General features: G+C 36.1%; 1 protein-coding gene and 1 pseudogene across 4 annotated transcripts; both read right to left on the reverse strand.

Moving 5' to 3' along the window:
* Positions 1-2,446: 2,446 nt before the first annotated feature.
* ATG13 (Autophagy-related protein 13) lies at positions 2,447-15,067 on the reverse strand. 4 transcript variants are annotated; one of them, XM_088901728.1, is made up of 5 exons: positions 14,880-15,031; positions 14,189-14,351; positions 12,734-14,103; positions 12,469-12,650; positions 2,447-2,978 (listed from the first exon to the last, which is right to left on the reverse strand). In XM_088901728.1, the coding sequence occupies exons 3-5, from the start codon at positions 14,099-14,101 to the stop codon at positions 2,648-2,650; spliced, it is 1,881 nt and encodes a 626-aa protein (XP_088757854.1). In that variant the 5' UTR covers positions 14,102-14,103; positions 14,189-14,351; positions 14,880-15,031; the 3' UTR covers positions 2,447-2,647. The 4 variants fall into 4 exon arrangements, with proteins under 4 accessions (XP_088757854.1, XP_010251025.1, XP_010251034.1 ...); XM_010252723.3 differs by having other exon boundaries at positions 14,189-15,062; XM_010252732.3 differs by having other exon boundaries at positions 12,734-14,351.
* A 2,317-nt stretch (positions 15,068-17,384) lies between these two features.
* LOC104595052 (auxin efflux carrier component 2 pseudogene) lies at positions 17,385-19,008 on the reverse strand (annotated as a pseudogene).
* Positions 19,009-24,842: the final 5,834 nt, after the last annotated feature.

Below are 24,842 nucleotides of genomic sequence, written 5' to 3' on the forward strand. Positions count from 1 at the left end.
TTTTAAATCCAATTCTGTACATCACACGGGAAGTCCACTTGTTAGAATTATAGAAGGTCCATTTTAAAATTGATTTCTATTTCTATTTGCTACGATACAAGGTGGTGTTAGGAATCCAATGGCTCCCTTATTTGGGTCCCATTATGTGGGATTTCTTAAATCTTTGCATGAGGTTTTAGATTAATAGAGGAGATATTACATTACATGGGATTCACTACTCCAATTGGACGCTATCGAAGTTGCACACCCATGGTAGGCTTCTCTTATACCATCGGATTTATAGGAAATCATTACCAACCAATTTTGAGGACGTCTTTGGAGAACCATGTGGTTTGCCTCATAGGCACATACTCAGGCCCACAATTAATCACAAAATCAATGTACTGTCAAACAAAGGTCCTATATGTGTTTGACCCTACCGTTCAATGCCTGATAATAAACAAGGGGCCTTCTCTTGCTACTTTGATTTCTTTTGGTGTAGCTTGAAGAGAAAAAATTTCCATAAGTGTCATTCCCCCCTCTAGCATCTCCCAATTTTCCACCCCATGTACCTCGTTTCCAACATTGTCCCCTCTCCACCAGCTAGAGAAGAAAACTTTGATCTACCACTCTTTTGTCAATCCTTTCCGTTTGTCGAGAATAGGGATGACAATTTTCTCCATCCCTTCCAGGTACCCGACCTTCCCGACAGGGGTTGGAGTCAGGGGTAAGGATTATTTAAAATATTATTTATATTTTAAAAGTTTTTTTTTTTATTTTAAGTAAATTTATTTTTCAAAAATATTATTAATTAAAAAAATCCACAGAAATTCAGGTCTTCGTGGGGAACCCATCTCCGTTGAGGATCAGGGACAGAGGATAACTTTTATCCCTGGTGGGGATTGGTGTCGAGATGGGTAATATGATCCCACCCTGAACTGGCCCTGTTACCATTCCTCACTCAGAGGCACTCGTTTGGGTAGGTCAATAGAATAATTTTTCACATACACAATTGAATGCTTAGCATCTCATTTTTATCAATTAACATATTGCTAAAAACTAGTTTTTGCCACTGAGAAGCAAAAATACTATGTACAACATTACCAAACAGGGCCTTGATACGTATCACATTGCATCGTGTATCATAAAGGTATCCAGATTACTGGATGCCAAAAATAATTAAAATGTTAATGCCCAACTGCCCATCCTCACTTATCCATCTGCAAATTATTTTCAAAAATCCATCCGTGAATTATCATCCTGCAAAAAAAAACAGATTACTGGATGCCAAAAATAATTAAAATGTTAATGCCCAACTGCCCATCCTCACTTATCCATCTGCAAATTATTTTCAAAAATCCATCCGTGAATTATCATCCTGCGAAAAAAAAAGAACATCGCATCTTGGAAAAGCAACTTTTGAGTATGATATCTTAAACCTTTTTCATAAGATGAAAGAGGTGTTTTTTTTGTTTTTTTCATTGTTGAATGTAAAATAACATATACATAACAAAGCATTGGAGCACTGAATAATGGGTACCAGTGCTGAGAACAGATTTGGAGCTAGGAATGGCAACGGGTGGGTTCGGGGCGGGGATTGCATTCCCCATCCCCGACCCCAACCCCCAAATCACCCTCCATCCCCATCCCCAATCCCCGGTGGGAAAAGGAATCCCCCTTTCCATCCCCGACCCCAACGGGGATAAATTCCCCATCGGAGACCCGAATCCCCGATGGACTGAGAGGTTGAGACAGAGAGAATGAGAGAGAGAAAGAGAGAGGACCGTTGGGAGAGTTAAGATCAGCGACGAGAGAGAGTCCGACGAGCAACGGTGATGACGACGACAGGCGAAGGTTAGAAGGACTTACAAATAAAACTCTTCTTTATCTATTCTCTATCACTCGAGAAGGCACAAAGCTAGCGGTCGGCGAATTGGCGACGAAGAGTCGAAGATGAAGGAAGGGCTGGAAGGCGAATCAACGAAGCTGTTCCAAAGACAGACGAATTGAGAGTTGAGAGTTCTCGACTTCTCTCTGTCGAGGGTTTTAGACTTCTTTAGTATTTTACACTTTTAATTATTTTTCAAGTTTTAATAATTAATATTTTAAAAATGAATAATATTATATATATAAATTTATAATATATATAATATATTATATATAATTATATATATATATATATTAATTGGGGATGGGTCAGGGCGGGGATTGCAGTCCCCGCCCCCGATCGGGGGATTCAGGGGTAGCCCCATCCCTGACCCCAACCCCACCAAGGTACCCCCCCATCCCCGACCCCATCAGGTTGGGGAGCCTGGATACCCGTCGGGGACGGGGAAAATTGCCACCCCTATCTATTGCCCCAGGAAATATCCTACCTGGCAGCAACGTTTCCAAAAAAAAAAAACAGAGACATCGCTTTCTGCTTCCAATCCACACATATACATATGCAGCATCGATGCCAAACACATACAAAATTAGCCAAACATTTTCATTTAACTCCCAATTTCACTATAATGTGATACAGTTAACTTTCAGTCATGTATATACAAAGCTTTGTGCTCTAACACTCCTATGACATGGCAAAGTGTTGTGCTAAATAAATGTCAAGAATTAAGCCCTTCAGTCTCTTCCCCAGTTAGGAGCACATCATTTATCATGAATCGGATATTTACCCCACAAAGGCAGTTGGTTTAGCTTCTTCCTTCTTTATAACCCGAGTTCCACTCTGAGAGAGTAACAAGTCTTTCATTTCTCTGTAACTCTTAAGCTCCTCCAGTGCATCTGTTGTCTTTCGAGGCACACAGAATCCAGATCCAGAACCAACCTCTCCCTCGAATTCACTCTTGGAAGTCTGGGATGAGTAACAACTGTAGTCTTGTCGCAGTGGGGGTGCAGTTCTTAACATGTGGACAAGGACCCCAACAGCGGCATCTTGAGATTTTCTAGCCGAGGGAAATGCTTGGGAAGTAGATTCTGAAGCTTCTTTCCCTTCAGGAGTCCTGCTAGACACAAAGAAGGGTCGTTGAATCCATGGTAAAACCCAAACAAATACCAACAAAATACCATTACTGGCCTATAGACAAATACTAACAAAATATCATAACTCTCAAACAGGACTTGCTGCAGGGAAAAAAGAAAAAAAAAACAAATGATAATTTTGTTTTCCAAAGGAAAAGACATTTGGGTTCAATTGGATAATCTGATAATCATTTCAAGCCCCCTATGCTTCAACCTCTAATCATTCCCTGAAACTTATGTGCATGCCTTTCTAACAAGGGACCCAAAAAATAGTCTATGTAACAGGGGAAGGATTAGACATTCAAAGTGCCTACAAAACAAGTTGATGATTACATATTACATACTAATAAAAATGGAAATGAACACATGATGGGATGTATATAAGATGATACAAAGCAGAAGACAAGTAGTGGTGGTGTTGGTGTTTATTGGAAATGTCATGTGCTGGAAATACAAGGGCGACAGCTGAAAAGCTTCCTCCAGCAAAACAATATCTTTTACGGGAAACAAAATTTTTAAGAAAAAAATAGGATCTCTAAATTGAAATAAAACCCTTTTATGAGAGTTCCCTGTTACAATGTGTTTGTCTATTTCGTATACATCTCAAAAACCATGTCAAAAATGTTGCCTATTTCTCAGCAAAAGCAAACTTGTAGACATGGATAAGAAATCATAACAAAAAAAGCCTTGTAAGGCACTGTCTTAGGCAAACAACGTAAATGAAAGATCCAATGTGTTATGATGTCTGACATAAAATATCGTAACCTATGGCGGACCCAAAACTGAAAATGTATGGAGGTGAGGAGACAGATATCCATTTAAGATCAGAGTGGTGGTTTCATGGGTTGGAGTACCTTTCTAAAGCTGCTGGAAGCATGGTTTCAAAGGAATGAAAATCAGGTGATCTTGTAATAGTGAGAAAATTCAAAGGCAGGTCTGTACCTCTTCATGTTCCAGGGTAAAGAAGAGGATGAAGAAGTAATAGAGTTTGAAGAAATCAGTTAAGAGTAATGGTGGATGGGGAAGATCAGACATGTATCAGCATCTGATATTAATTCAAGGGAATTATCTTTGTTTGATAGAGATAGCTTGCTTGATATGCAGGATGACTCAGGCTCAACAATTTCAGGCAAGCAAATGAAGGTGACAGGGTGACAGGTTTAGGAATATGACGAGCAGGCAGATAAAAGGATGTTGATGGGGTTTTGGTTGGGAATGGGTGGAGAAACATGTGGCATAGAACAAGGGAAGACTTGGTATGAGAGTATGAGAGGAAGTAAAGAAGTTTGGCTCCACTCACTTTAGACATTGGAAGCTTTAAGAAATTGGGGTGGGTCAAGGAGAATGGTTATTTCAAACTGTTAAAGAAGGGTGAGAGGGTAATTACATCTAAGAAACCTATGAAGCAACATTGGTCCCTTGGAATAGGTTAGAGGGTAAGAAAAACTGAAATAGGAAGGAGAACAGAGAAGAAAGGCATTTGGATGGAGGCAATTTGATTTGGCTTGTAATTAGATACAATCAGACAGATGGAAAGAAAGAGAGGGTATGTAAGGTGAAAAGGAAGTCCAATGCAAAAAGGTTAAAGCAGTGGAAGCACTTTGCAGGGTTCTAATATCTATGCTCAGTATGAAGAGGTTTTCTTTTTTGATAAATAAAGTATGAAGAGGAATATATACGTATTTGTAAGGGGGTACATGACTAGGCGTATTTGGGTCTTTTAATTGTAAGTGGGAGAGGCGACATCTCTCCCTCACTGTTCTTCCCCAATTGCATTTCACTTTTCTCTATTTTGCTCACTTCTCTCTCTTCTTCTATCACTTCAAATTATTATTCAGCTGAATTAATTAAACATGTCTGTTAAAGGAAAATTGGTTTTGAACTGAAATGGTTCATCTACAGTTGCTCAATTTGGATGCATTTCATGCATTCATGTTTGTCTTTGGTGGTGAAAGTGATTGTAATTCAAATCGGGTTGATCTATCTGTTTCTGGAAGACAATTGTGATTTTTCTGGTTCTTGATTTTGGTGAACTCTAAAGTCTAGCTTGGATGACTACATAGTGCTTTACATGATGGACTGATCTTGTTTTGGTTTTGAGGTTAGAGTTTTAATTAATTATGTAATGGGAGCATGCTGAGGTAAACTATAAATTCCTCTAGAAAGGTTATTCAGCCAATGACAAAGCAAATTAGAGAGCTTTAATGGATATAAGATCAGATCCAAAAATCCATTTAATCCAACCAACTTTGAATTTGATCTGACATGTCCTAGGTCCTATTGGACTTCAAGCCAAATACAATAGATGCATAATTAAACCAAATTAAGATGAAGGCAGATCTAACCTGAATCCAATTCATTTACAGCCCTAACGTCAAACAGGTGTGTCCCACAGACTACGCTGTTCTCATTGCAACTTGATGAGCTGAAGGCTTCAGCCTTTTCTCTTTTTTTCGGAAAAGGTAATTGTATTTCTGTAGGGGGCCAAAACCTCAGAAGAAAGCTTTACAACCCTCCAAGTAGGAGGACATGATCAATAGCCTCCACATCGGTTTGCATTGAAAATGGAACTGTGGCGAAGCTCATGCAGGGTGTTGAGGTGATTTTTTTTTCTTTGAAGAATAGAAACAGGATTTTGAAGATTCTAGAGAGAGGGCGAACAGAGGTATGCTCTAATGAAAATGAAACAGATTGATTCAAAGATTTCATAGGAGGGGCAGTGTACTTTCACAGGTCCAGGGTCTGGACTCTGGAGAGAAGAGTTTGAAGGAGGTAACGAAAGATTTTTAGCAGAGAAGAAGGAGAACAGGAAAGAGAGGTTCCTGAGAGTTACAGAGTTTAGAGAAGTGTGTAAACCTAGGACCATATGTATCCTTGAAGGCTGCAGATCATCTGGGTGGTTATGCTTCTTGGTTTTGATGCAGCAGTTTTCAAATTTGAAATTTTAAGATCTAAGAAAAGGTTCTGGTTGGGCTTGAAGGAGGGATTGGTTAAGAAGGAAGGTGAAGCCTGTGAGACAATGGTAATTTCAAAAGAGAAGATTTCATTAAGTTGGAAGGAAGTAAAGAGAACCTTAGCAAAAGAGTTGAACAGAGAAGTCAACTTGAAACCATTTGAAGCACAGGTAGTTTTCTCATCTCTGCTGGAGGAACAACTTACCACTGTTAACTCAGAAGTAGGTACCTTTCTGTTAACAGGTTGGTGTTCAACAGTGAATATGGTTCAGATTCATCACCCACCGAAAGTCATTGAAGTAGGTTTGCCCTTCAACCTCTGGACGCAAAGTTGCTTCAGGATGATTGGGGAGATATGTTGTGGATTTGTTATGGTGAGCCAGGAAGCCTTGCAGCTAAAAATAAAAATTGAGATATGCAGTGATTGGAGTGGTTGGAGGCATTTTTGAGAGGATTCCATGAGCGATGGACGTTCTTGTAGTAAAACAGTGGACCAGACCTAATATTTTCTTGTGGTCCCCTTCATGATGTTATTCTGTAATTTATTCTGTTATAGGTGGCAGGGTATTTTTGTCTTTTTACATTATGTTATGTTGGCACGTATAAATAACAATGTTAGTGCGGCAGGAACATTATTATTCTGGCCTCTTTCTTTCAATTCTCCTTCCCTCCTCTCCTTCTCCTCTCTTCTCCTTTCTTTTCTGAGTTGTTTTTCATCCTAAACCTGTTTTGTTAACAGCTGTACATTCAAGTGTTCTGCACGATGGGTGTTGCTTCAAAGTCTGGGTTCTGTCGACAGTAGAGCTGCAGCTGTGGAATGAATGTTTCAAGGAGGAAGATGAAGATGTGGCTAGCTCACTGCCACATCAACTGAAATCTTTGGATAATTTCAAATACACTGCTATCTTTATCTCTAAGGAAGCTGACGAAAATTGAAAGGTGGCTTGACAGAGTGTTTTGGTGTGGAAGACAAAAGGCCAAACTGGGACCTGGTTTCCTTGATTAAAAGGGATAAAGTTGTGGACTATTTAGGATCGTCAAATGCAATAAGAAGAGTTTATGTTAACGTTAAAGGGGGGATATATCTCAATTGCTTGCAATGGTGGGTTAGAAGGAGAGAAGTCACATGGTGAGTTAAGTAACCACATGACAGTTGAGGCTTATCGGGCACGAGTAGACAGTAGCCACGATATATCATCTTCTTCATCTTTTATGCGTGAGAGGTCTGGTACATCTCAGAAAAAAAGGGGTTGGGTAAAAGCTGGAGAAAACATAGGAGTTGGTTTAAAGTGAATGTTACAAGGGGGAGAAAGGGAGCAAGCTTTAAAAGGCATTACAAAAGGAAACTTCAAGTGAGTGAAAAGGAGAAACTTGACAAATGGGAATGGGTTGTTACAAGATTCATTCGAGATGAGGCTTCAAAGTTGTCCAGCCTCAAATAAGAAGGCAGGTGTTCCAAGAGGTGAAACGTCCTTAGAGGTTATGGCATCTGATATCTCAGGCAGCAGGGAGGTGTGGGAGAAAGGTTGTAATGAGTTTGATGAGGTTCAGTAGTCTATTCCGAAGATCAGTTGAGGGTGGTGGTTCATGAGGCAAAGGGAGATTAAATGGTTGTTGAAAGAGAATAGTTTTCAGCAGAAAGGGTTAGCGGTCAATCAAGATGGAGATTGAAAGACAAATCAATGAACAGGTTGCAGCTGAGGCCAGTGTTAGACAAACCAATAAGGTGCACACCACAGACCACAGAAACTTGCCTCCCATGCTAAGGCCAGTGTTAGACAATGAAGGCTTCAGCCATCATGGTGCCATTTTATAGAGTTTTTTTTCCCTTTTTCATTGTGCTGGAATGCTTGGAAAGAAAACAATAGATGCATTTTACAAAAGGAAAAGCTCCTCAGTTGAAGCAATATTGGAGATTTTCAGAGACAGATGGTTTGCTGGTCTTCAATTCTAAATGATCTTGGCTGCTGACGTTTGATTATTTTAGAAACAAGTGGGAGTAGATTATTCTTCATTGTTCTTTTATGATCAATCATCACATATAGGAAACATGATGGGAATGTCAGAAGGAAATATTGTAAAAGCTACAGACATGGTGGAAACATTGTGAAACAAGTAAATTATAGAATGATATTTTATGAAACGGCAAAAGAAGCACAAGTACACCCTTTTAAATTATTTTCTTGTTCCAAACCATCAAAAAGTTAAGAAACTAAGGTTGAAAGACAAAATAACTTGCTGGGAAGTTGTCCCGTAAATTTTTAAGAGTCAATACTACATAATAGAGTGAGTACAAGCAAAATTTAAACTCATGAAATGTGCAAGTGGCTCCAATAGATAAAAGAAGCATAAATACACCCTTTTAAACTATTTTCTTGTTCCGAACCATCAAAAAAGGTTAAGAAACTAAGGTTGAAAGAAAAAATAGTTGGCTGGGAAGTTGTCCTGTAAATTTTTAAGAGCCAAAACTAAATAATAGAATGAGTACAAGCAAAACTTAAACTCATGGGAAGTGCAAATGACTCTAATAGATCAACTAAATAATCAATTACACAAGTAAAAACTAAGATTTCACTTCAGTTTTGAAAAGAATTTCAAGCTGGCTCAAAGTGGTAATCATGTCCATCAGACAGGCAATAAGACTGCTATTCCACATATCTACAATATTGTTGCCAACTAATGTTATAATATGATTTCATGTACTCTGCACAGCACAAGTAGCTTTTATTTTTCGATCAGCAGAAAAAAATATTTTATTGTAATTGATTATAGATGAGATTAGTACAATTTGATGACAAGAAAGTCATCCCCATCAATTAAAATTACAAGGAAGCCCAAAACAGTTGCTGCCACATTACCTCTTGTTTGGCAAGGGAGTCAGCTAACCCATTTTCACTCCTTACCCACTTGAATTCAACATTTGTGTCCCTTGCAATCCTTTCCACTTCCCTTAAAACATGTTTGAGAGTCCATGGGGTATGTCTATTGCAATTTTCCGATGAAATTACTACTTTTGAATCCCCTTCTACCTCTACCTGTCTATAACCCAGTTGCTTTGCTAATCGAAAACCTTGCAGCAGTGCCAATGGTTCAGCCTTCAGGGAGTTTCCCATACCAATTGTCCCTGAAAATAGATCCAATATCCTACTCTCAGAGTTTCTGATTACCCCTCCTATTCTTGCCATATCTGGGTTACCAAAGGAGCTCCCATGACCCATCAAAGTTCACTTTTACTTTGTTACCTTCTAGGGGTTTCAACTCCATTCTAATTTTATCTTTCTCTCTCGACGACTATGCTACCTCAGTCCAAGCTCTTAAGATGTTAATGACTAAGAAATTTTGGAAGCTATCCAAGGTCTTTACCCAAATTGCTACCTTCAATTTTATGCTGTCTATTACCTCCAAAGTTATTCCTTTCTGCTTTTTTGAATAAAAATTTTGTAATTCCTTTCTTCCCAAACTACCCAACTAATTGCCACCTTAGTTTTCACCGAGGATATGTCAGTTCCAGTATATTTTGTGTCAATACCCATGGAAAATGGAAATGCTAGGAAAATATGTGGACATTTTAAACCACGGTTTTTTTTTGATAAATATATTTTAAACCATGGTTATTGTAACATCTGTAAAAAAAGGACAACCAATGGTCTTCAATCGTCGTCATTTTAGAGTGGATGCCTCCCTGATTATATTGGAGAAAATTTTGACTCAAGATCAAGGATATAAATTTTATGCCCAAATCAAGTATACTCTATGAAGCAGTTGTGACCTGCAATGACCTTCTGATCCCAAACAGATGTAGGATTTGTGGCTTTCATACCAATTTTATGTAGGATTGGAATGACACAAGGATTCTATAAAACATTTGTAAGGCCAACCATGTTGTATGGTGCACAGTGTTGGGAGTATAAAAACAGCATATCCAAAAAATGACTTTGGCAGAAACATGAATGTTTAGATGGATGAATGATAAAATAAAAGGCCAGGGTTAAAAATGAAGTCATACAAAGGAACCTGGGAGTAGCTCAAATAGGTGATAAATGAGAGAAAGTAGATTTAGATGCTTTGGTCAAATGCATAGAAGACCATCTATAACATCTATTAGGAAAAGTGGTTTGTTACAAGTTGAAGGGGCTAGAAAAGCTAGGGGCAGACCAGAAAGGAATTGGATGGAAGCAATAAGAAATGATTTTATAGCCCATAATTTCATGATAGATATAGAACTGAACAGAACGGAATGGAAAAGCAGGATTCGTGTAGCCGATCCCATATAGTTGGGACAAGGCTTAGATGATGATAATTGGAATGACAAAAGGGTGACATAGAAAGGAATTAATTAGCTAGAATATGACCTATGGGTGATTTTAGGACTAAAGGTAGAGATTGGTTAGGTTATGAAAGGCCTCAAGGCTTAACTACAATAATGGAAAATTTGTCCCAAAATTGTTAAAAGTTTCAAATTGTGGAAATTAAATCTAGAGTTGATTTTGCATGTAGATTTGTCCAAGATAGATGTAATGGGTGAGAAAGTTTGGCATAGTATATAGTACTGCATAGTTGTCAAGGTGATGCCTAGGCGACAAGGCACCCTTTGAGGCTCGATTACTACTTTTTCTTTTCTTCTTTTCCTATGCAAAAATAAGGGTTCAGCTCCTATATTTTTTGAATTTTGTTTTCCTTCTTCTTTTTCTTCTCATGAATATGTTGATTTTCTATACTTTAACATGAACTCTATACTTTTCTTATGAAAATTATGAATAATTATTAAGGAAATATGGTTATGGTACCAAGGGAACTACCCTAGGATCTATGTTTTCTACATAAAAAAATCCATCACCTAGCGACACCTAGGCGACTACTGCCTTGTCACCTAGCCTCGTCTTGGCACCTTGAAAACTATGATAATACATCTTGTAGAAAGGATGAAAATTCAAGGATGTGAAGAAAACTTGAAAAATTATATAATTTAGGGGTTTAGGTGGAAATCTGGGACAAGATTTGGTGGAATTGAAGGATAAAAATTGCTGAAATGATTTTTTATTTTTTTTTATTTCAACACATAAACTTGAAGGAAACATACATAAATCAATGACAATCCTTTAGAGATGTTGATTAACTTCTTCAATGAAGATCTATGAGCATTTGATGTCTGCAAATGCTTTTTGTAGAATTAGTGGGGAGACAAAGAGTCTAGAATGAATCACTTTAAGGCATGGGAATCACACTTATATAGACACTATACGGTGGGGTGGCTGATAAACTAGGAAAAAACGGAAAATAATAAATTGCCACTATCATAAGATGTTATGTTTGTGCCTTGAATTCTTTGTGGTGACCCACTTCATGAATCCACTCTGAATTAATTTGAGAAAACCCGATCCATATTCAGCTTATAGGTCTGAACCGAATACGAAGAGTTATGTATTTTGGTGGTTTTCTCTCTTGTATACTTAGTCTTTGTCTTGTGAGAGAAGAGCGAGACATTGGGTGTATTTGGGGTTTAGGGTTTTTTGTGAGTGAGGTTGTGAGTGCACAACTCTATATTTCTTCTCCATTGCTGACTACATAGTGGATTTCTGCTCCTCCTTCACCCATGGATGTAGGCTATAAGCCGAACCACGTAAATCTGTGTGTTCTGTTTGCTTGCTTCTCTTTATCTCTGTTTTTCTTTCATTTTGGGTGCCATTTGAATCTGTTTTTCTTGGGTTTTCCACAACATAAGAAAACATAACTCCTAAATGACTTAACGAATGACTGAAATTACACAAATTAATTATGACCAAAGCAACCCCACTGTCTAAAATTATAATAATATAAAAAAATCAGAAATTTCCTACTATGGTTTTAGCTCCTGCATCAGAAAGGCTTTGAGAACTCTTGTTTTATCTTTGATGTGGAATGGAATATAGGTGTCATTCATGAGCTTTTCTAAAATTGGTCAACAATCCTGTTTAAACCTGAGAGCGCCACTTCGTGCAAAAGATGTTAAAGGTTAGGCCCAAATTTGCTCCACACCTCCCAATATCGAGGAGCAACATTGGGTAATGGCTCTTAATCCCATTTGAATCTAAGGCCAAGTACCATGGAGAATTACCCATTTGCAATCTATGGAAAGAAAAAGTCAATGTTGTAATTTGATAGTCAACGGGAGAATATTATAAGACGTGTGTTTTTCAAAGGTATTTTGGCATCATCTACGTATAGAGTCATACGTTTAGTTGGGGCAAGGCTTAGACAAGGGTGGTGATGTATAGAGCCCTACTTTGTAAAGATGCTAGATTGACCTCTCAATTTTTGTAAAGGATACATATTTATTGTATGAAATCTTTCCCCACTATCCAAAAAATCCTTTTCTTAATATATTAATGAAATTTACTTTTACATCAAAAAACAAATCCAAATGAAAAGCACACTAAGGCATGGGGTTGCACCTACAACAGTCAAAAGGTAACATCTACTTAAATAAGTAAGGTTATCCTTTTAATTAGAAATATACCAACCAAGATGACATATTTACCTTGTTTGAGAATCTGATGTGTCAACATCATCTACAACAAAGGGATATGAGAAGTCACAATCATCTAAATCATCCTGGAAGGATAGCCTGCTTGAACTCCTTGAAAATCCAACCCGTGGTGAACCACTGGAAGAAACAATTCCTGAGAACCGCCCCGAATCATCTTTGCTGTCCTTGAAGATCTATAATGCAAATAAGATGTTAGATCTCATTAGCAATAGAAAAAATATCCAACCTAGAATAATAGATCTCAGGCCAGGAATACCTTCTGCCCCGAATAAAGTTGCGCAAACCCAGAAAGCTCTCCAGATCTTAATGCATCTGTCTTTCGAAAAGACCTGCTCCCTGATGATGGAGACTCCTGAGATGAAAGATCAAGCCTTGTGCTTCTAGGGGACATGGGTGGAAGAGAATGTCTATTTGGATCAGAGGAATTAGGAATAGTATATCGACTATTCCTGCCCATATTGGGCAGTGGAATACTAACAGGAGCAGTTTCTGTGCCTTGAGCAGTCCGGAAAGGGTTACCACTAGAGAAGTATGTTGGGGGTGATGGGGATGGTGATGGTAGGAAAGGAGGAGAAAGCTGGTGTTCATCAAAACTAATACCCTTCTTATGAGAAGGCGGCCTATAACCTTGAATTCTATAACCATATATATCAGGGGGAGAAGATGAATGACAAGGGACAGGAGGAGTATGATGAGCAGGGGGTGAACCACAAAGGGGATGATTTTGTTTAAAAGGAGCTACTCTGTGGATACCACTGCTCCAGCTATGTGGACGTTGAAATGGCACAGATGTTGGTGAATGTATCCTTCTGAATGAAAATGATGTTGCCGGTATACCCTTGTCTGTACAAGGGAAGACCTTCAGAGGGTCAGCAGCAGGGCTTCCAACATAGTCAGTAATTATATTTGGTGGCACTGGAGTTGAAGGTGCAAGGTTAAAACCAGATAAAGTTGGTTGATATGTCAAAGATATAGAAAGGCGACCTGAAGGGGCCTCTACAGGGGCAAAACTGTATTGTTTCATGACTTTCTCTTCTGCCCTTGAAAGCAGCTCACCAAATGACGAAACCTTGTAAATGAGATCAAAGTTGTACGTCTGATTCAATGAACTTAGCTGCTTAAATATCCGATAAGCAGGCAGAAGCCTCATTATTGAATAAAGGGAACGCAGAAGGACAATCGCTTTCTGATACATCTTCTTGTAAGAGGCAGGAGCCTCTACCTGTTGAGGAGGCACTGTCCCTGAAGGCTCATATTGCACAACCCACCTCTCTATAACTGTCTCAACAGGCACTCCCACTCCTGAAGTCGTATATAAATCATCAGTTGCAGATGAACTAGGTCCTTCATGGACAAGTATCACATCAATTATCATTGGATCCATAACATTTCTGTGCCAAAAGTTCAAATCCTCCAAAGATGCAGGGCGCTCTCCTAGGACTAAGTTGAACCATTTGTCGCTCTTTCTCACCCGAGAAACTGGTGTCAGCTCACCGCTAAGATCATGTCGACTCAGAGATGGAATTCTTGAATCCAAAATAATGTGTAAGCTCTTTAATAGAAATTGGGAAATAATCTGTTCGTGTCGCCCAGATTCAGACTGTGAGCTACCCTGAAGAGCCATATCTGTGTAATCAAATTCAACCAGATCTCAATTCAACAGATCCTTAATCCCAACTAGGCACAGGAAATAAAACACCAAAAAACTCACTATATCAAATTCGGATCCATCTTTTCAAAGCACTCAGCAATCAAATCCAGCAACCCAGACATTGACTAAATCAAGTCTTGATTCTTCTTTTTCAGTCCGCTCTAATCATTGCTCAATGCCACTATAAATCCCATGTCTCCGGTGTGCTGTGTTAAACCACTTACTAAGAGGCATAGCAACATATTTGACGTGAATTCAGTTGGTATCATATCAAAGCTTAATGAAAATGAAGATTCAGTCATGGCTTGCTAGCCAGGTTAAATAGAGAGAGAGCTTAAAGGGCCGAATGGGTCAAAACATTTTCTTTAGCAGAACTGACAAACAAACTAAACTGGGAAAAGCGGGGATGATTCAATGTTTAAATTCGAGCACCGCGACTAACAACGACAAATAGAATTTACAGAACTCATCCAGTTCTTCGGATTGAAAGGACCAAACAAGTAAAAGATTGTGGGTCATACTCATAACAAAACATCAACAAGCCTCCATGGTATTGCCACATAAATACATAAATGATAAATCTGGGTACGAACCCTAGAATTCAAAACTAAAACAGATGCTCCAGAAAAACAGAATAGAAGAGAGAGCAACAAGTACATATCTGATCTTTTTCCTTTTTTTGGTAACCAAGTACCAAAAATGATATTCCATACGATCAAGAAAAGAAATTCCATACGAACACCCAACTCACCTCGAAGAGGCGTGATATTTTCTCAGACACAACGTAACATTGCGTGAATGAATGCGTATCGAAGAGAACATTGAGGATATATAATATATTATTAGTTGATTAACATCTCCTAGATGGAGAAACAACGGATCATCTCAAACCTCCAATCAGAGAAAGCGCGCTCAGACAATGATGATGATGTATGATCTGATCTAATCTCAATTAACAAAAAATAATATATAGTATACATAACCTACAAAATTTTTATTCAAGCAATTTACTATTAATAATTAGGGTAAATTACACAAAGACCCCTGTATTTTGTTTTGCGACAAAGACCCCCTGTATTATGACTATGAGATAAAACTCCCTTTCGTTAGATTTCCGTTGAAATCTACCGTATATTTTTAATCCTCATATTTACCCTTATAGACAATTAAAAGAAAAACACTACTCATCTTCCTCAACCTCACGATAGCCCGTTTCTCCAATTGTGAATAAACAGCCACCCCCTATTCCAGATCAATCTATAATTTCCCCAAGTCCCATAAAACCCCAAAAGGTTGTGAATGAAGAGAAGAAGATTGCACAGGTCAATGAAACAGCGAAACCCATCTCCCTAGTTCTGAATAAAAAGCCATCACCTGTTGCAGACCACTCCCTAATTACTCATAAATTTGCAAAACTGAAAAGAGCCATGGATGACGAAAGCAAGCTTCAACAGGGCCATGATATGTGTCACTACTCATAAATTCAGTCGATTTAATCATGTGGAGAGACGTATCGAGATCAGCATTTGTGTTTGGAATCGGGACATTTTTCTTGCTTTCATCCTCCACTAAAGACCTTAATTTCAGGTAATGGGTGCCAGTCTAATAAAATGAGAAGTGACATTTCTCCCCCATTAATCCCCATCAAAACTGAATTTTCTTGTTTTTTCACTTTCGACAGCTTAATTTCTACAACGTCTTATATGGGTCTCATCTATCTTGCTTTAATTTTTGTCTACAAATCAATTCTCTGCAGGTAAATCTCCCAAACCCACTAAATTTACTTAAATAAAGAAGTTAGATATGTTTCTTAATTCTCACTTAATTCCTTTCTCAAAAATTACAAGGGAGCTAAGATATATAGATATAGATGATTCAAACCAGACACATGTAGTGGGGGAAGAAGAGGTAATTTGGTTAATAAAACTAATTCTTCCTTACTTAAACGAGTTTCTGTTAAAGCTTAGAAGCTTGTTCTCTGGAGATCCTTCTATCACCATGAAGGTAATTCTCTCTCTCTCCATTAAATTACTAAGAAACAGGAATTGTGAGAATGGCAGTTGGCAATTTTGCTGCTTGTTTTATCCCTGTGTGGAAGCTCCATATAGCCGGAAGAGCAACCGGATCACTGGTCACATGTCAGGAGCAACCAGTGATTCTCTTCCGGAGACTCGACAACGAAGCGTACACCAATGCCAAGAGGAAAACCTTCTTAGGTTAGAGTAGAAAGGGTACCTACAAAGGTTAGCTCCGTTATTGTCCGAGAAATTTCAGCTGGAGATGGCTTTTTCTGCAAATCCTTCTGGATGGGCTCTGAAACTACAGAAATCGAGCATTTCAGAGGCTGATACGAGGATTTGAGAAATGGATTTTTCTCTGTAAGACTCAAAGTGGACCTCCTAATGGGTTCAATTGAAGAGAAAGTAGAAAAGAAAGAGATACTTCTGCAGAGGGAGAAGTAGGGAAGATGGAGGGAAGTGAATTTAGTGTGAAAGGTTGCGTGTGAAGCACCATCTGGCGACACTGAAACGAAATGAGTTTCACTAGACTTTTTTTAATTGCTTACAAATATTTGAAGAACTGAATGTGATTAGATCAGACTGGAAGGAGAGCGGAGAAGAACCAGAGCTTAGCCTTCTGACAGAAAATAAATTTAGAATCAGATAATAATTAGAAGCTGGATCTCGAATATGTTCATCATCATGAAGCAATTCCCACCGGTGGTTCTCAAGGAGATCATGAAGCAGAACTTCTTCCAGGATGTGTTGAAGAGAAGAAAATGAAAGCGGCTCAAAGACTTGCAGAGGATTGTCCTGTACGTCAACCCGGTGGAATCCCATTTCCAGAGGTAGAGAACAGTAGCGGCGGTAATCCCCGATCCCCTTTCTCTTCCCTTATTGCTGCTGTTGTTCGAGGTCGAGGAGATGAACAGTGTTTTTCATAATATGGGGATTTAAAAATATTATAACAGCGGATTTCAACAAAAAGTTAACGAAAGAGGGTTTTTGTCTCATGGTCATAGTACAGGGGGTCTTTGTCACAAAACAAAGTACAGGAGGTCTTTGTCCCAGACCCCATAGTACAAGGGTCTTTATAATTTATCCTAATTATTATTAAGATAAATTTTTTAAACTATCCTTATAGTTTAATTAATTGATTAAGTATACTCTTACTGTTTGAAATTTCACTAACACTACCCTTACTGTTTTTACTGTTTTTGACAATTGACTAATATTTGCCTTATGCTGAACTCAGTGGCTCTTATGTGATCTCAAGGAGACTTGCTCTTGTACAATGGAAGGTGAGACTGCCGGCACTTACTCAGATCCATCCAGCAAGCGGAGGTGCAAGAGTAGGCTGAAAAGCAGCAAGCGAAGCGTATGATTCATAGTGGTAAGTAAACCTAAGCTATCACATCTTGGAACGGCAACGGGAAGGCCTTCTTTGTCACTTTCTTTGTTAAGTTCTCTAAAATCTACGCAGATCAAACTCTTTTCGTTTTTATTAAGAGCAGCTATTGGGGATACCAAATAGCTCGTGCTAACTCTGAATATGATAGATAGATAGCGGCGTCAAGCATTCGTTGAATCTCCTTTTCCCCTTCAGCATCTTTGGTCTGTAAATGGAAAAGGAATAGGCTCTGACTTCGGTCACGGACCTGGATTAGGAATAGGCTTTGGATCATAGGCCCATGCTTCCTGTCATCTCCAATCTCAGCGGCCTGCAATGGCTCCCGACCATTCATTGAAACGACATCAGAGTCAACCCTGAATGAAGTGATGGAGCCAGCAGTCTCTGGGAACTGCTGTCCGATGAGGAGCTTTGCACCTCTGTATTCAAACATGAAGAGCATAAGAGTGTACCAGATCACACTGCAACACCACAATTTGCACAATGAGACTCCCAGAGAACTCTCCATACATGGCGGCCTTAAGGAGGGAAATGCCCATGACAAGAGTGTTGGGGAGAGTGGAAAGGGAGAAGAAGGTGATCATCCATTCCAGACTTCCATTCTTGCTCAAGGCCTGCCAGAGGAGTAGAGCAGAGAGGATGACAATCTTTTGCAGAGAGTCGACAGCGGTGAAGCGGTAGTTCATGGCATAAGGATTGTTACTGGAGATGAAATGGAAGGAAAGGAGGGGGACGGCAAAGATTGCCACAAAGCGATTGATGTCGGAGCATTGATCAGGGGTGAAAATCTTCCACCACCAAACTGAACCATAGGCAAGGATCATAGCAACATAGAGTGGTACAATTGCTGCTAGCACATCGTAGATGTCCTTGCCGGTGATCATGGTTGCTACCGGAGGGACATGCACAGTTGTGCAGTATTACTCTTGCAGCTTATAAAGTTATAATGTCAAAACAGAGTAGCTAGTCCACGTGATAAACCGTTCCAAAATGAAGGAAAGAAGAAAGCTTAATGGAGAGGAACCCAGATACAAGAACGGGAGAGAGAGAGAGAGAGAGAGAGAGGTAGGTTACAGTCAAATTTTTCCGGTATGGAGGTGGAGAAAACACCACTGTCAGGTACTCGTTCGTCTCGCACGCGAATTTTGAGTTCTTGAAGTGGTAGTTCATGGCATAAGGAGTGGGGGTTCAAGCCTAATGGGACGATGGTAATATTGGGTTTTCAAAAAATTTTATAGGTCAGGTGGGGTTACATGTGCACAAATTGTAACAAGCATTAATGGACGTTAACGATAAGGGTAGAGTTAGTCAATTGTTAGAAACAGTAGGGGTAGTGTTAGTCAATTTTCAAACAGTAAGGATACACTTAGTCAATTAGCTAAACCATAAGGGTAATTTAAGAAATTTACCCTTATTATTATCAGCGTTGGCTGTTCCATGGACTATTACAGCGGAAAGAAAAGGATAAATTGCAGATTAATACCTTCTATTTTGGGTTAATATTATTTTGATATCCGAATTTCAAAATGTGTTAATTCTGTATTTGAATTTTCATATCTCTTAAGAGGAATATTTTAACTTTAATAGAAAAATGGTTGTTCGTTTCCTATTATCTCTTAAAATATAATCATACAATTTTTTGTTTTCCAATGATATTCCTAAAAGACAAAAAAAAAAACCTATCATATATGAGGTCAAAATGGATATTTGATCATTTTTAGAATTTAGAATAACATTCTCACTGCATTCAGAGTTCAGGAAAGAAAAGTTCACCAATACAAATGTACATCTTAATGTAATTATTGCACTTTTAGATTTCAAACTTCAGAGCAAATGAACAGGCCCTTAGTCTCGTTAGGGGTCCATCAATTATTATCACATGATGACATTTGGGATTTAAAACTTTTAAAAATACCAAAATTATCCTTAAAAATAAGACCTTGTTAATCATCTCCTTCCTCAAGAGTTAATATTGAACCAAAGCAATGATGAACAAGATAAAAGGCATTTGGAGTTGGGCATTTTGATGGTTGATAAAAAAAATTAGATGACACCTTAAGGGCATCGTTACATCTTTTCACATGCCACTTAACGGTGATTAACAATTTTGGACTAAACTGAAACATTTTGGGAGTTTAGGTACTGGATTGGCACGTTTTGAAACTCGGGTACCAAAGTTAGACTAGGCCCAAAGTATATGGTACTAATATGTAATTTACCAAAAAAAATCGAAAAGCTTCGAGCCGTGAATAAATGGGCTCCCCATAGAGTGCATTCCATCCCACAACACATCTATCCCGTACATTGGGAACTTCTCACTAAGGTGCCGTTTGATTACACTTTTTAGAGATCTGAATCTAAAAATGCTACTTTTCAGACCTCACCCTTTGTCAGATCTGAAAATCATAGACCTTGGGCCGGCTCTTAGCGTGCTCAGACACGTTTCAGAGCCATCCCAATGTCCAAAATATCCTAACAATTTTTTGTAAATGACCCGAGTTACCCCTGATACCCCCAAACCCAGAAAACCTAAACATTCGACCTCTCTCTCTCTCTCACTCACACTCGCTCTCTCTCTCTCTCTTCACCTTGTATTCCCGCCACCGCCGCAAGTTGCAGCGGTGGCTCTATCTCCCCACTGTCTTTTCTCTCTCTCTCTCTCCCTGTCTTCCAACCACTGCCGCTACCGCTATCTTTTCTCTCCCCCCAGTAGTGGCTCTCTCTCTCTCTCCCTCCCTTGTCTTCCCACCACCGCCACCACTGCTACAACAAGCAACAATGGTGGTTCAGTGAATAATAATAATTCTTTTATTAATTATTAATTATTAATTATTTTAATTTTTTATTAAATTTACTTGTGTTATTTATTAATTATTAATTATTTTTATTAACTAGTAATTTTTAATTATTTCATTAATTTTTAAAAATTATTTTAATTTTTATTTGTGTAAATTATTAATTAGTAATTATTTTAATATTTTTATAATCATTAATTATTTTTTTATTTTAATCATTTTATTTATTAATTATTGATTATTAATTTATTATTTTTATTTGTATTATTTTAATATTATTTTGAGGTTGAGAATTATTTTTTATGAGATCATGTAAATTGAATTCAACATTTCCAAATTGTATGTTTTAGGGGTAAAATAGTAAAATCAGTAAAATTTAGATGCTAAAGAGTTGATCCAACACAAACAAACTTATGGATTCAGATCCTCTAAAAAGTAGAAAAGCAACTATGACTCTTTTCAGATTTCAGACACATTTAATATCTTTTTAACTTTTCAGATCCGAATTCAGATTTATCAAACGCCACCTAAGACACATGGGGAGAAATTTCCAACGCTCCAGGTGGATGTATTATGGGGTGCCCTTTGTGTAACTAATCCGAATTCATTTTTAAAGTGCAAATGAGGTACAATTTTTTGAAATTTTTATTGGACAAAATTTGCCATTTTAACTCAAGTGTGGAGATAAGCTTGTATTTTAATAAAACCATAATTAAGATGGCTGAAATTACATTAATGATCATAATAAAAGTAACATAAATATGCCACCTCATCCTCCCATCAAAGCCCATCTATACTACTTTAAAAAGTATGAATAGCCTCAAGAATATTTTGAGGTCAAAACTTACCCTTCTATATTTAAATTTATTGATAAAAAATGAGGGCAAATAGGGTAGTTGGTTATTGATATTAAATGAGTTGAAAAGAAGTAATTTTAAGATATTCAATGCATTCAATTCTCTCTCATTAAATCCAACATTTAAGGTATTAATTTGCATTCACCTTCATTGAATCATATATTTAAAATTTTTTTGTTTTTTCTCATCATTAAAATCTATAATTAAATCCATACATAATAAATTAATAATTTCAATAACATAAAAACTTGTACTTTTAATATCTACCTAGAAAAAAATAGTGTTTTCATCTAGGTGGTTGTAAGAAATTAAACCATTTGGGTCAAATTGGCCAATCCATGTTGCCACAATTAAATAATAAAATTCAAAAATATATATAATGCAAAAAATATAGAAATTAAAAAATGGAAACATTTTTAACATCATATATTTGACATATTAAACAATAATTAGTATGATAAATAATGTTTTAAAAACCAACCGGGAGGCCGAGCCACTTTTGCCTTCGGGTCCGATACACGCCGATACGGAGGTGTATGCGTGTTTAGTTTGACAAAATTATACATTGAGTACTTTTGGATTATTTTTCATCTTTAATACAAGTAAAAAAATAGTATTATGAAAACTGAAATAAATAATTTCAGATTTAATTTTTCCAAAAAAATAATAAAAACTAAAATTTGTAAAAGTAATATATTTTATCTACCTTAGATGATTTATATATTTTATTTTACACATAATTATATGTTAAAAATGAAAACATAGTTATTATTTGAAAAAATAGTTATTATATAAAAATACTAAATAAATAAAGTTTTCCAACAGAATTAATGGAAAACAGAAAATTATAATTATAAAAATTGAAACGAATAATTTAAGATTGAATTTCCCAAAAGATTTAATAAAAACTGAAAATTAAATATAATTTATTTTATCTACCTTTAATGATTTATTTATTTTATTTTACAATTATGTGTAAAATAAAAACATTATATGTTAAAAATGAAAACGTATTTATTATTTAAAAAATAGTTGTTATTTAAATAAAATACGAAATTAATAAAATTTCCCAAAAATTAATAAAATTGAAAATTATAATTATTAAATTGAATGAATGATAATTATTGTTCAATGTTTGAATGCTCTAGAGTCCCGGTATTGTTTATTGTAATATTTATCTTCATATAACCTATTGAAGTATGCATTTCTCATGTCTTTATATCTTATTCATAGATAAGATCAGCTTTTGGTTTTGTATTATTAATGTATTTATGTGATTTGCATGCATTTCACTAGCGTATCCAAGCATTTCTATATCTTTCGTTTGTATCCATGTGTTTCCAAAATGTATCAGTATCCGTATCTGGCTTATTTGATACAATACTCGATACCGATACTTTGATCTTTGCATGTAACCTGGTTATTGGGTCGAATGGGACAATGATTGAACCACTTGGGTTAGATGGTTTTTTAACTAAAAGGAGGAGTTTCAACAGAACCAAACCCAGAATCAAGGCTGAGTGACGGTTCAAATGGTTCAATCGGCCAGGTCAACAACAAGTTGAAAACATTGATGATAAAAAAGAAATGTTTTTTATTAATGAGGGAAATGGAATATAAAATTTAAAACCAAATGGAAGTAAAACTATTTTTCTATTATCTATCATTAAATCTCATATCTAAGGTATATTCTCTTATTAAATCCTATATTTAAGATATATTTTTCTTATTATTAAATTCTAATAATTAAATCCACAATATTAATTTTTATAATATAAAAATAAATATTTTGAAAAACAATTTGAAAACAAAACTATTTTCTTCCCTCTCGGTGGTGGATAAGCAATTCAACCATTTAAGGTCAAATGCGTTAATAAATAATACCATAATTTAAAAAATAAAAAGTAAATAAAACATATAATACAAAAAATAAAAAGAATTGGGCACATCAATAATATTGTATATCAATTATACTGAACAAAAATAAGCATGAAATGTAAGAAGTATTTTTATAAATGATGAAAATGGAATTTCAAAATTAAAATCAACATAGAAATGAAATGATGTCATAGTTAAATAATAAAATTCTTAAAAATAGAAAATACATAGAATCACAAAATTAAATATTATACATAAGATATAATAGTATATGTTTATAAAAAAATAAAATAGTGGGTACATCTATAATGTTATACATTCATTATATTGAACATAAATAAATATTATAGATCAGATATAATTTTATCAATAATGGAAATGCAATACAAAATTTAGTGTCAACCTAGAAATCGAACTTTTTTTTAGACGTAGGTTAGTGGTTTAGATCAAATGGATTAATCAATGATATGATAATTGAATACTAAATATTTTAACAGTAATAAAAAATACAAGTAATCAAAAGAATATATAAAAAATTATATATTATTTATGTCAAACAAAAATTAAATGTGATAAGTAAAAATTATTTATATAATGTAGATGGAATATATCATTTAAAATTGATTTGGAAGCTAAGCTATTTCCTTATCTAAATGATGGGTCAATGATCCAACTTTTCAAAGAAATTCATGATGTCATAATTGAATAATAAATATTTAAAAGAAGATCGAGCACAAAAAATAAAAAAGTACAGAGTTTTGTCAATGACATTTCGAAGCATTTCTAATGTTATATAATCATCATATTAAATAAAAATAATTTTTAAAATAAAAATTATTTTTATTTAAGACAGAAATGGAACACAAAATTTAGTAGTGTATAATAATAATAATAATAATAATAATAATTGTAATTTAAATTTTTTGCATGTATATATTTAGTACAAGTATTTAAGTTTATTTTTAATCATATTGTTATTAATTTTTAATTTATATCATAACTATGATATATCTAAAATTTAAATAATTAATATGAAAAAAAATTTATACGTGCAACATAGTACTTAATAATAGTGCAACAAAATAGGAAAAAAAGTGTAGTTTTACCTTTGCATGCACCATAATATTAAAAAGCAAATCAAGTAACGTATGCGGTTTTCCCCTACATGCCTACATCTTGATGTCTCAAAAAGGCATTTGGTGGATTTCTCACTAATTATTAATTAACACTGATGGAAGAATGAATATAGATGGATTTCGGTTTCAACAGTGACTCTTTGGTTTGGCAAAGAAAATGAGAGGGCAAAGATGTAACTTCTCGCTACTGCTCTGTTTCATCATCGAGCAAGGAGAAAATAAAGATTGGCAGGAAAAAGAAGAAGGAGAAATTAAAGATTATAAAAGAAAGGCAGTGAGAAAAGCATCCAGTTGCCCATCACTTGCATATTTATCTTAAAATAAAAGATTTCTTCATTTTATTTTATTACTTTAATTGCTTTTTTGTTTGATACTTTTAGGATTCGTATTTGTCTCCTTTGATACTACAGTCCGATTTTTTTACATTGTTCCTTCTTCTTGTTGCCTTCCACTATTTTCCATTACCATTGCTGTCAAGCTTACTACCATTATTGTCTTCCACTATGGTAGTGTCTGTATGATTTATAGTAGTGTCAAGCTCAGTACTGGCTTCTGGAGTTATTTTGGGATTTGTGCTTTTAAGCAAAAAGTTTTAATTTACTTAGTGTTTGGAAGTGTGGGTGTTTTTTGGGACCGA

The sequence above is a fragment of the Nelumbo nucifera genome, chromosome 3 (assembly GCF_055504915.1).
Source record: "Nelumbo nucifera cultivar China Antique chromosome 3, China Antique-T2T, whole genome shotgun sequence".
Lineage (NCBI taxonomy): Eukaryota > Viridiplantae > Streptophyta > Magnoliopsida > Proteales > Nelumbonaceae > Nelumbo > Nelumbo nucifera.